Source organism: Xyrauchen texanus, chromosome 2 (assembly GCF_025860055.1).
Source record: "Xyrauchen texanus isolate HMW12.3.18 chromosome 2, RBS_HiC_50CHRs, whole genome shotgun sequence".
Lineage (NCBI taxonomy): Eukaryota > Metazoa > Chordata > Actinopteri > Cypriniformes > Catostomidae > Xyrauchen > Xyrauchen texanus.
Window position 1 is genome coordinate 4,400,509 of NC_068277.1, and position 12,626 is coordinate 4,413,134.

Consider the following 12,626-nt stretch of genomic DNA (forward strand, 5'->3'; position numbering starts at 1 on the left):
GTGTGTGTGAGAGAGAGAGTGTAAGTGTGTGTGTGTGAGAGAGAGAGAGTGTGTGTGAGTTAGTGAGTGAGAGAGAGAGAGAAAGAGTGTAGCGTATCCTAGCGTTTGTCCCACGTAGGTGCAGGGTCCGCTTCATGATGGTCTGTATATATATTTTTGATTTGGCACAAGTTTTACACCGGATGTCCTTACTGATGCAACCCCCAGCGGCTGTGGGACTCTCACACACACACACACACACATACGGGGTAATTTAGAGTCTCTAATTCACTTAACCTGCATGTTTTTTTGGAGGAAACCCACATAAACATTGTGAGAACATGCAAACTCCCCACAGAAAGGCCCTAGTTGGGCCGATACTCGAACCTTCGACCTTCTTGCTAACCACTGAGCAACTGTGCCGCCCAAAAATGACCACAACACAACATAAAGGTTCACATTAACTATATTTTATGTACACGTACGTTTAATTGATGTGTTTGAATGCAACTGTTGTCTTGACGAAAAGATGACCATGGAGGTTGCGTACTTCCATAAATGCCAAAAGCTTTACTCATGTCGGATTTCATTTGAAGATAAAGCCAAGTAGATTTGAACATGCACAGTTAGTTATTCAAAATGATTGAACACCTCATTCGAGTTTATTGCCAGATGAATTTCATTGCACCGTCTAAGTTCCAAGATGGTATGACATTGATTTACTGCAGCAGATTAATATTATAATCTCCTTTAACATCTGTTGAAGATTTAAGCAGAGCCCTCAAGAGCTGTCCGGTGTAACCTACTTATCATTCTGTGCACAGACACTCGAAGTATTTACATATCGACAGCAGTCAATGGTATGTATGATTTCATAACAACTATCAAAGTCAGTTTGCTAAGGGTCTTAATATTTCATAGTGCACCTGTCATGTAGATAGGAACTGTTAGTTACTTAACTTTAAGTTATAAAGCAATGAGAATGTAAAACAAAGGGAATCATAAAAGACCCGACTAGTTTAGATTAGATTTAAACTCTAGACTAGAAATGTATTCGTTCATTGACGTTGTTTACATCAGGAACCAGATTTTACATGGGATATCAAGCGATTGGTCATTTGTAATCATACAAGAACAAATGTACTTTAAATGTAAAACACTGAAAATAAAAATGCATTTTGTTTGATTTATTAAGGCAATGATTCACCGCCCTTAACGCATGGACGACACAATGCAGTCTGGTACGTGTATTCTTTTACCTTGTGCAGTGTTGTTAATGTTGTCCAAAGAAAGAAGAATGGTCATTTATCTACCTTCTACTAATTGAAATGTGAATTCATGTCAAAATATGTACATTTACGTCAGTTTGATTGGTTTCATGGCCTTTGTCGTCAACTACAAAAGATATGGGAGGTTGCTAATCCTATTTATTTTGCTATCCTAACTTTGCATAATTAAATTGTATTTTATTGTTTGTATTTAGCATTGTCCCCACCCCCATACACCCAATCAGAACAACCCCATACCCCCCATACACCCAATCAGAACAACTCCCATACACCCAATCAGAACAACCCTCATACCCCCATACACCCAATCAGAATACCCCCCATACCCCCCATACACCCAATCAGAACAACCCCCATACCCCCATACACCCAATCAGAACAACCCTCATACCCCCATACACCCAATCAGAATACCCCCCATACCCCCCATACACCCAATCAGAACAACCCCCATACCCAATACACCCAATCAGAACAACCCCCATACCCCCATACACCCAATCAGAACAACCCCCATACCCCCCATACACCCAATCAGAATACCCCCATACACACAGTCAGAACAACCCCCATACACCCAATCAGAACAACCCCCATACACCCCTATACACCCAATCAGAACATACCCCCCATACACCCAATCAGAATCAACCCCCATACCCCCAATCAGAATACCCCCATACACCCAATCAGAACAACCCCCATACCCCCATACACCCAATCAGAATACCCCCCATACACCCAATCAGAACAACCCCATACCCCCATACACCCAATCAGAATACCCCCCATACACCCAATCAGAATACCCCCATACACCCAATCAGAACAACCCCCATACCCCCATACACCCAATCAGAATACCCCCCATACACCCAATCAGAACAACCCCATACCCCCATACACCCAATCAGAATACCCCCCATACACCCAATCAGAAAAACCCCCATACCCCCCATACACCCAATCAGAACAAACGTGCAACACACTTTTTGTTTTAGGTCTTGATCAGTTGATAATACTACAAAAGAGCTAAAACCTCTAAATCTATTTAAATGCCCCCGTAAGTTCCCTTCGACCAAGGAAACCTAATTAAATTATTCAAGCTCAGGGGATTATTCCTTGTGCTCTTCATTTTGTATTCAGTCATATAACATTTAAATTCTTAAGTCTATAGATTTTCAAGATAACTATGTTCATTGAACATGGATATTAGAGTAAAAAGCCCATAACTTCACATTTCAAGTCATGTTTAATAAAGACAACTTTTGCCCGGTGAAATACAGTCATCTCAATGGGAATCCGCGCAATCCTGAAATTCACACGATGGACTTCCGGTGGCGTGGAATTTCCTCTCGCGGATTTCGCTTGGAGTTCAATTTTGGTGAACTTTGTTGATGACCTTTCACCGCTTGACAAATAGAAAGCTGTACTTGGTGGCAAAACCCGTGTTGGCAATCACAGAGGTCAGAATTTTCTTGTAGTTGGCCACTAGGTTTGCACATATCTCAGGAGGGATTTTGTCCCACTCCTCTTTGCAGATCTTCTCCAAGTCATTAAGGTTTCAAGGCTGACGTTTGGCGACTCGAACCTTCAGCTCCCTCCACAGATTTTCTATGGGATTAAGGCCTGGAGACTGGCTGGGCCACTCCAGGACCTTAATGTGCTTCTTCTTGAGCCACTCCTTTGTTGCCTTGGCCGTGTGTTTTGGGTCATTGTCATGCTGGAATACCCATCCAAGACCCATTTTCAATGCCCTGGCTGAAAGGAGGTTCTCAGCCAAGATTTTATGGTACATGGCCCCGTCCATCGTCCCTTTGATGCGGTGAAGTTGTCCTGTCCCCTTAGCAGAAAAAACACCCCCAAAGCATAATGTTTCCACCTCCATGTTTGAGGGTGGGGATGGTGTTCTTGGGGTCATAGGCAGCATTCCTCCTCCTCCAAACACGGTGAGTTGAGTTGATGCCAAAAGCTCGATTTTGGTCTCATCTGACCACAACCCTTTCACCCAGTTCTCCTCTGAATCATTCAGATTTTCATTGGCAAACTTCAGACGGGCCTGTACATGTGCTTTCTTGAGCAGGGGGACCTTGCAGGCACTGCAGGATTTCAGTCCTTCACGGCGTAGTGTGTTCCCAATTGTTTTCTTGGTGACTATGGTCCCAGCTGCCTTGAGATCATTGACAAGATCCTCCCGTGTAGTTCTGGGCTGATTCCTCACCGATCTCATGATCATTGCAACTCCACGTGTAGAGCTCTTGCATGGAGCCCCAGACCGAGGGAGATTGACAGTTCTTTTGTGTTCCTTCCATTTGCGAATACTCACACCAACTGTTGTCACCTTCTCACCAAGCTGCTTGGCGATGGTCTTGTAGCCCATTCCAGCCTTGTGTAGATCTACAATCTTGTCCCTGACATCCTTGGACAGCTCCTTGGTCTTGGCCATGGTGGAGAGTTTGGAACTGATTGATTGCTTCTGTGAACAGGTGTCTTTTATACAGGTAACAAGCTGAGATTAGGAGCACTCCCTTTAAGAGTGTGCTCCTAATCTCAGCTCGCTACCTGTATAAAAGACACCTGGGAGCCAGAAATCTCTGATTGAGAGGGGATCGAATATGCAATTTTCCTCATGAAAATGCAATTCAATTTATAAAATTTTTGACATGCGTTTTTCTGGATTTTTTGGTTGTTATTCTGTCTCTCACTGTTAAATTAACCTACCATTACAATTATAGACTGATCATTTCTCTGTCAGTGGGAAAACGTACAAAATCAGCAGGGGATCAAATACTTTTTGCCCTCACTGTATGTGTGACCGTGCCTTAAATTCCGTAGGTGAAATACAGTCATCTCAATGGGAATCCATGCTGTCGTGAATTTCGCGCAATGGACTTCTGGTGGCGAAGAATTTCAATACGCGGATTTTGAGTGGAGTTCAAGTTGCTTCAAAGCAGCTTTACAGAAAATCATATTGTAAAGTCTGTAATCTAATAAATGTCATGAACAGTTTCACTAAAAAATCACACCTTAATGTTTTTTTCTTTAAGCCCAAAAGTGACTGTAGCAAGCAAAAAATAAATCTGTCTCTGCTGGGGGAGCCAGTTCCCCTCTGGACCAATACATAAATGTAATGGAAACCAATGCAAACCATTAAATCCTAATGGAATATGGCCCAACACCCACAACACTTGTAATGGTATTTGTTATGGAAACCAATAGATTTTTCATCAGGGATGTGCAATTGTTTTCAATATCTATTGTGTTTTTTTTCTCAGGCTATGATCCGGCTTGTGTGACTACTACAACGCTGCACATTTACATCAACATTTCTATTAGATCACCTCTCTTTCTTCAGGGTAATATTACTTGGCATGTGCATGCTTAATTTCACCTTCATCCACTCAACAAATAATTGGAGTTGTTCTTCTAGGTTCAACTGATGACTGAATATTCATACTTGCATTTCTCCAGATTTTGACATCAGTATTTAAGCTGTATATAGGACTGTATTCCAGTTACTGTATCAATGAATCGGTTCCAAAGGAAATGGCTGAAGTTCTGCCAAATACTCAGTTTTATCTTGATAATGCTGGTTTGTTGGATCTACTGGGTTTCAACAGGCAGAAACGAGGAGCTATGGAAGAGAAAAGTTCAAAAAGAGGAGGCTGATGAAGCACGGAATCTAAAGGCATCTTATGAAGCAAGGACGGACTTGGCCATGAGTTCTGCTATCAAAACACGAGATTATTCACGATGTATTTATATAGGCCAGTTACCCAAACCTACTGCCAACAGTTCTCAAGTGACAGTCTTCACCACAGTCACTCCAAAATTGAACAGTAGTCCACCACCTCCTGGCGAAGCCCCTCACAGGAAAGGATTCTATCCTGAAGACCTCTTTACATTGGAACAACGGAGGCACGGTTGGGTTCTTCTTCATATTTCTGGCATGGTTTATATGTTTTTTGCCTTAGCCATCGTATGTGAGGAATTCTTTGTTCCAGCTCTTGGAATCGTTACGGAAAAGCTCCACATCCCAGAAGAACTCGCAGGAGCCAACTTCCTGATCTCAGGGGGCTTTGCTCCGGAGTTCTTCACCTCGCTCATCGGTATCTTTCTCTCCCATAGTAATGTGGGTTTTGGAGCCATTGTGGGGTCAGGATTTTTCAACATTCTCGTTGTTATTGGCATGTGTGCTTTGTTCTCAGAGGAGATGCTTAGTCTGGCTTGGTGGCCACTACTTAGGGATGTCACCTACTACACATTTGACCTGCTAATGCTCATTGTGTTTTTCCTGGATGACATCATCACCTGGTGGGAAAGTGTACTGCTACTGCTGGGATGTTTGGCATACGTGGTCGTCATGAAGTATGATGGGCTTCTAGAAGGAACAGTTAAATTGTACCTTCAAAAACACGACAACATTGCTAAAGTTCTCGCCATTGATGACCCTGAAGAGGTAAGGGGGAGCTTTGTTTACCTAGCAAACAATTATTTGGTTCCCAGAACGTTCCGGTAATGTTAGTTTTTGGTTTCCAAATCAGACTTTCTAACATTCTCTTAAGGTTAGCCATTTTGTATGGATATAGAATGTTCCATTTACACTGAAAATACATTTGTCCATTTAAATTGTGGTTCCACACGATGAAAATTAGCTTCTGTGATATCAAAATAAAACTGAAATATTTTGTGTAACGAAAACCTAAATTAATTGAGTTAACCTAATTTAAAGTTGATCTGTTCAAAACTTGCAGCTTATTGCTAGCTAGCAACAAACACTTTAGCATATACACTCACCTAAAGGATTATTAGGAACACCTGTTAAATTTCTCATTAATGCAATTATCTAAACAACCAATCACATGGCAGTTGCTTCAATGCATTTAGGGGTGTGGTCCTGGTCAAGACAATCTCCTGAACTCCAAACTGAATGTCAGAATGGGAAAGAAAGGTGATTTAAGCAATTTTGAGCGTGGCATGGTTGTTGGTGCCAGACGGGCCGGTCTGAGTATTTCACAATCTGCTCAGTTACTGGGATTTTCACGCACAACCATTTCTAGGGTTTACAAAGAATGGTGTGAAAAGGGAAAAACATCCAGTATGCGGCAGTCCTGTGGGCTGAAAATGCCTTGTTGATGCTAGAGATCAGAGGAGAATGGGCCGACTGATTCAAGCTGATAGAAGAGCAACTTTGACTGAAATAACCACTCGTTACAACCGAGGTATGCAGCAAAGCATTTGTGAAGCCACAACACGCACAACCTTGAGGCGGATGGGCTACAACAGCAGAAGACCCCACCGGGTACCACTCATCTCCACTACAAATAGGAAAAAGAGGCTACAATTTGCAAGAGCTCACCAAAATTGGACAGTTGAAGACCGGAAAAATGTTGCCTGGTCTGATGAGTCTCGATTTCTGTTGAGACATTCAGATGGCAGAGTCAGAATTTGGCGTAAACAGAATGAGAACATGCCTTGTTACCACTGTGCAGGCTGGTGGTGGTGGTGTAATGGTGTGGGGGATGTTTTCCTGGCACACTTTAGGCCCCTTAGTGCCAATTGGGCATCGTTTAAATGCCACGGCCTACCTGAGCATTGTTTCTGACCATGTCCATCCCTTTATGGCCACCATGTACCCATCCTCTGATGGCTACTTCCAGCAGGATAATGCACCATGTCACAAAGCTCGAATCATTTCAAATTGGTTTCTTGAACATGACAATGAGTTCACTGTACTAAAATGGCCCCCATAGTCACCAGATCTCAACCCAATAGAGCATCTTTGGGATGTGGTGGAAAGGGAGCTTCGTGCCCTGGATGTGCATCCCACAAATCTCCATCAACTGCAAGATGCTATCCTATCAATATGGGCCAACATTTCTAAAGAATGCTTTCAGCACCTTGTTGAATCAATGCCACGTAGAATTAAGGCAGTTCTGAAGGCGAAAGGGGGTCAAACACAGTATTAGTATGGTGTTCCTAATAATCCTTTAGGTGAGTGTGTATATATATATATATAGTACTGTATGACAAGTATGGTGCAGCTGAGAGTTAACAGATCCCCAATCAGTCATTATACATACAATCCCTCAATAAAATACACAGAAATATTAGTTCACACTTTAATATATCTTATATAATGTATATGTCAGAATTGTCTAAGGCCTGTGATTTTATATTGTGGTGGGCATGAATGTAATGAAATAATGATTGAGAGATATTCCTCAAAAGCCTGTTGTATCATATTTGATACATGGATTTCAAAGGGTGGGTTTCAATAAAATAATATACAAACTTTTAACCAAGCACAAGATAAGAGTCACTTTTCACATAAGTCTGCCATCATTTTAAATAGATCGATATAAACATTGAAACCACTTTTATTCCACAAATAACCACTAGATGGTGCCGTAAACATGTGAAAATTACATACCATAGATTGTTTGGCTTTTCAGCTTAGACAGAGAGTGAAACAGGAACCGTCAAATGCTTCACAAGTGTCATATCTGATGCACACAGCACTATAGTGTTAAATTAATCATTAAAATAAGTCATCACACATAATATGGATTCAAAATGTAAGATTTCCTGGAACATCTTGTACCAGAATACAGCCATTGTATTCTATCAATAACCCCTCTGCAACTTTTGAACAATATTGAAATATAGTTATGTGAATGGAAAAAATAAACCATTAGAGAACGTTTTATATACGTTTCTATAAGGTTGTCAGACAAAAACATGTCTGCGAGGTTCTGATAATGTATTTTTAGTTTATGGCTATAAAAATAAAACCTAAAGAGAACGTTCCTTGAACGTTCTGTGTTTGCTGGGTAGATAATAATTTAGCTTTAAAGGAATAGTTCACCCAAAAATGAAGATTCTGCCATTATTCACTCTCGCCCGTGTTGTTTCCATGCAACACAAAAGGTTAATTTGTTAATTTCGCCACTCTTTGCCATGTAATGAAAGTAAATGAGGACGTTAATCACTAAAGTGTCCATATATGCAACATGTACTGTATGTGCAGTGCAAGCTAAAAGGATAGATGTGCATTTATTCATTTATCTGGTTGTCTAGTTAAGGCCTGATGTGTTCAGAGGAGGCGGTTCAGATAATCTGCGTAACTGCACGTCACGAAACACCATCTATCAGCTTATAATTCACGCCACCAACCCCTTCAGAGAAGGTATATCCACACAAACACTCACTCAAACACTAATATAGAGATATGCACACATGAACACACAGCATATGCAACAATTACATTACATGACTGTACATTATCTCATGTGTGACTGCTGACTGCAGGTTTGTTCAAGAGGAAAGCAGAAGTGAAATCTGTGCAGGTGTCAAACCCAGCAGAACCCTCCAAAATGAGCGATGAAGAACAACAGGTACAGTGTCTGATTCAGGCTTCACAGTGTTCGACAGACATCGATTGAAAAAGAGCAGTGAATGATAATTCCTACTTGAATGATATAAAGAGTTCAGATTCTGAGGCGTCTGGGGGCTCTGAGAGCGAGGAAGATGAGGATGATGAGGATGATGACAGCAGCAGCAGCAGCATTCAGGGGGATGACAGTGATGCCTCTTATGATGAAGATGAAGATGAAGACGATGAGAATGTTAATGAGCCGCTGTCTCTTAAATGGCCGGAACGGGAACACATTCATGTTCCATATGTTCTGTTGTTGCCCATCACCGTCTCGCTGTGCTTTACTCTCCCTGATGTCCGCAAACAGGTCAGTTTGACAGAAGCGAAACATTTTAAATAAGGTTGTTTTTGTTAACGTTAGGGGTCCTATTTTAAGAGCGCTTGCGCAATGCTTTAAGTCATAAGTGCAACGTCAATGGGCATGGCCAGGACGTTTTGGTGTTATCATGCAAGCATGCACTAAGTCTAGGTGCAAGTATGTTTAGCGAAATTTTGCATACTGTGGTTCTTTTCCGGTTATTGCAGTGTTTGCCTCCTATCGTATACTGTAGTCCATTCCCTCAAGCATCAGTGATATAAACGAAGACAGCACACTTATAAGATGTTGGTAGTGTAAATAGACTATATACAATGAATTAGAAGAATAGAAATATGGACTTGCGTTCTTTTGTTCATTAACTGCATCCTTTTTGTATGTCAGGCATAAATTATAGATACGTTTTATTAATCATTTTCAATCTACTGACACACAAATCATGGCTAGTATTAACAGTGATTGAATCAGAATGCACTTCACATCTACCGGTCGATTTTGCTAAAAGAAAAATATATTTTTTAATTCAAATTAAACTTGAAACTAAATGATAATATCATTGAAATAACAAAGTGGTCAAAGATTTTTTATAAATAAAAATATTATACCAAATCCAAACATTTAACATTTTCTAACTTCTTCGACAACAGGTGGAAAAATACCAATTCAAATTAAATGTATGCAATTGTAAATACAAACGTAGTAATAATAATAATAATTGAAAAATAAACCATGACCTAAAGATAGTTTAACACAAATCTCATGAAGATTTGTTCATAAAACGTCTTTCAGTGTATGTCTGGGACATTATTTGATGTTCAATTTTATTTTCAGAGTTTGAACATGAACTTTATTACTTTTAGACTTTGCACTGAAAACCAAACGTTTTTTTAAAGACTTCAGCATATACCTATTTCTCAGGAAAATAGCAAATTTCACTTTGCGCCACTTCATTAACATACAATACACCCACAGTTTGTGCGCATATACCCATAGATAGCGCAAACACTCCACCCTATGCCCACTTGCATTTTGCGCTGGCACGAAAATTGCCGTTAGAATTGGCGCACTCACGAAAACCGGATTAGACGCAACATGCAATCTTTGCGTGAAACTCTGCGCTTTGCACACTCAAGAAAATAGAGCCTTACCGTGCATTCACACCAGAGGCGGCGAGAGAGTCAAATCGACCGGAAGTCATTCATTTTCAATCACATATTGCCGTGGCGGGTTTCCCGGTAATATATGATCTGTCCCTGTTTGCTTACAGGGATATAAAACAACCAAGACCAGTTATTATTACAAATGTATTTTATTTTGATAACAAACAACTATAAATTTAATGACTTTCAGCCATCGTTCGATTTCTTATTTTCACATTTTAAAGAGTTCATGAGGATATACGCTACTTGTGATAGGTCGGCAAAAGGTAAATGGTCGACATGTCTGGATGTTTAAATTGCGGCCCCTTTAAATATAGTTCACAAAACAAAGCATTCTGAACAAACGTTGCCGCCTATTTCAACTACGTCAGAGTGTCCACGAGCGTCATCGAGCGTTGAAGGCAGGGCAGCCAGAGCGGATTTTGACGCTCTGGTGTGAACGCGCGGTCAGCTTTCTAATTAACATGAACTAACAATAAACAATACGTTTACACTCCAAAAAATATTTTAGCCATTTTTTTTTTGGAAGATTTACCCATTTTAATTTCCATAAAATGTTATTGTGCAATGTTTATTTTTTGTTACTGTAATTATCTTTAAATATGTAGGATATTTAATTTTATTGTAATTATTATTACCCAATTTAGTTTGATGGAATTTTATGAAATTGAAATGTGTAAATCTTAAAATATTTTTTTTAAATACTACATTTACTGTACTCATTTTAAAAGACAAATGTGTATATGTTAACATTATTTAATGCATTATGAACTATGAACTAGTATATTAATGAATTAAAATTAACCAAAATTAACAAAAGCTGTAAAACATATTGTGTTCATTGTTAGTTCATGATAAGGAATGCATTAGCTAATGCTAACAAATATATCTTTTTTTTACATAATTGAGTTTGACCATATTCTGTATTTATTAAAACATCAAACATAAACATTTCAATGGTTTAAAAGTAAAATATAACAATCATACTCCCACCACTCAGTGTGCATGCTATTATTTACCAGGCCTCCAAAAAACATTTTGTGGGAACGTTTCTTGGTTCCATCCTATGGATCGGGGTGTTCTCCTATTTCATGGTGTGGTTGGCTCATCGGGTATGTATCCTCAATAACTTCCTCATACACCTCAGTCTCAGGGTTGCCAACTCTCACGCATCTGGCGTGACACTCACGCATTCAGCCTCAAGGCTGAATGAGGCTGAATGCGTGAGTGTCACGCCAGATGCGTGAGAGTTGGCAACCCTGCAGTCTAACTGCAGCTGCCCTGTCCTCATTATTATCTGTTTATTTAGGTGAGTGAAACAGTTGATGTATCTGAGGAGGCAATGGGTCTGACCATCCTATCAGCGGGCATCTCTCTACCTAACGCCATCACCAGTGCTATAGTGGGACGGAGAGGATTGGGTGGCACGGCTGTGTCCAGATCCGTGGGCACCAATGTGTTCGACATTACTGTCGGGTGAGATTTACGTATTTTCTCATGTTCATAATTGTGCACTAATGAACCCTTAATACTATTATTTTAATGTCTTGGCTCTGTCTCTGTGTCTCCAGGCTGTCAGTGCCGTGTTTGCTGTATTCAATGTTCACTGGTGGTCGTGCCGTGTCAGTCAGCAGTACTGGCCTCTTCTGTGTCACTGCAGTGCTCTTCCTCATACTGCTGACTGGCGTCGCCTCCATTGCTGCTTTCAAGTGGAGAATCAACAAAACGTTCGGTCTCATTATGCTCATGTTGTACCTTCTCTTCCTGTTTCTCAGTGTGCTGCTAGTGTGAATGAGTTTAGTGTGAGCTCGTTTACTGATCTATTTCAGTCTATGCCTGAAAAGCAAGACAGACGAATTCTAAGGCAAACAAAATCAGATTTTTTTTGGGGTGTATCCAACTCAAATATTTGAATGCATTTAACTCAAATTGTCCATCGACATGTTTTGCTGACTTTATTTTCCCATTTGTGATACTTTGTACTTATAGCCTCATTTTTATGTTTCATTAAATAAACAAAGACTATTAACTGCCTCATTTCTGGAGAAGAAAAAAATCACAATTATTAACATCACACATCAACATGTAACAAAAGAAGTATAATAGAGAGGAAAAAAGATCAGTTAGCTAGAAACATTTAACAATAGAGGTGTTCAGCCGTGACTTCAATTTGTAGGCGAACCCGAAGTGTAATTCGACTTGGGTTCCCTCAGGATTTTCCTATGGGTGTTTATAAAGGGGTTTTTGAACTTATGTGTAAGATAATGTCTGTGGTAAACATTACTTGATGACATGTGGCAAGAAAAAGTATGTGAACCCTTTGGAATGAGCTGTTTTCTGCAGTAATTGGTCATTACATGTGATCCCATCTTCATCAGTCACAAGGATAGACAAACAGAATGTGCTTAAGATAACAACACACAAACAATTATAATCTTTCATGT

General features: G+C 40.1%; 1 protein-coding gene across 3 annotated transcripts; it reads left to right on the plus strand.

Annotated features, from left to right (window-relative positions):
* Positions 1-801: 801 nt before the first annotated feature.
* Positions 802-12,564, plus strand: LOC127653367 (sodium/potassium/calcium exchanger 1-like). Of its 3 annotated transcripts, XM_052140046.1 has the most exons (10): positions 802-839; positions 1,175-1,220; positions 4,544-4,624; positions 4,889-5,727; positions 8,349-8,457; positions 8,580-8,665; positions 8,756-9,013; positions 11,205-11,294; positions 11,492-11,658; positions 11,754-12,564. In XM_052140046.1, exons 2-10 carry the CDS (start codon positions 1,199-1,201, stop codon positions 11,971-11,973), a joined length of 1,872 nt encoding a protein of 623 aa, XP_051996006.1. In that variant the 5' UTR covers positions 802-839; positions 1,175-1,198; the 3' UTR covers positions 11,974-12,564. The 3 variants fall into 3 exon arrangements, with proteins under 3 accessions (XP_051996006.1, XP_051996014.1, XP_051996001.1); XM_052140054.1 differs by lacking the exon at positions 802-839 and having other exon boundaries at positions 1,174-1,220; positions 4,699-5,727; XM_052140041.1 differs by lacking the exons at positions 802-839; positions 1,175-1,220 and having other exon boundaries at positions 4,300-4,624.
* The last annotated feature ends 62 nt before the right edge of the window (positions 12,565-12,626 follow it).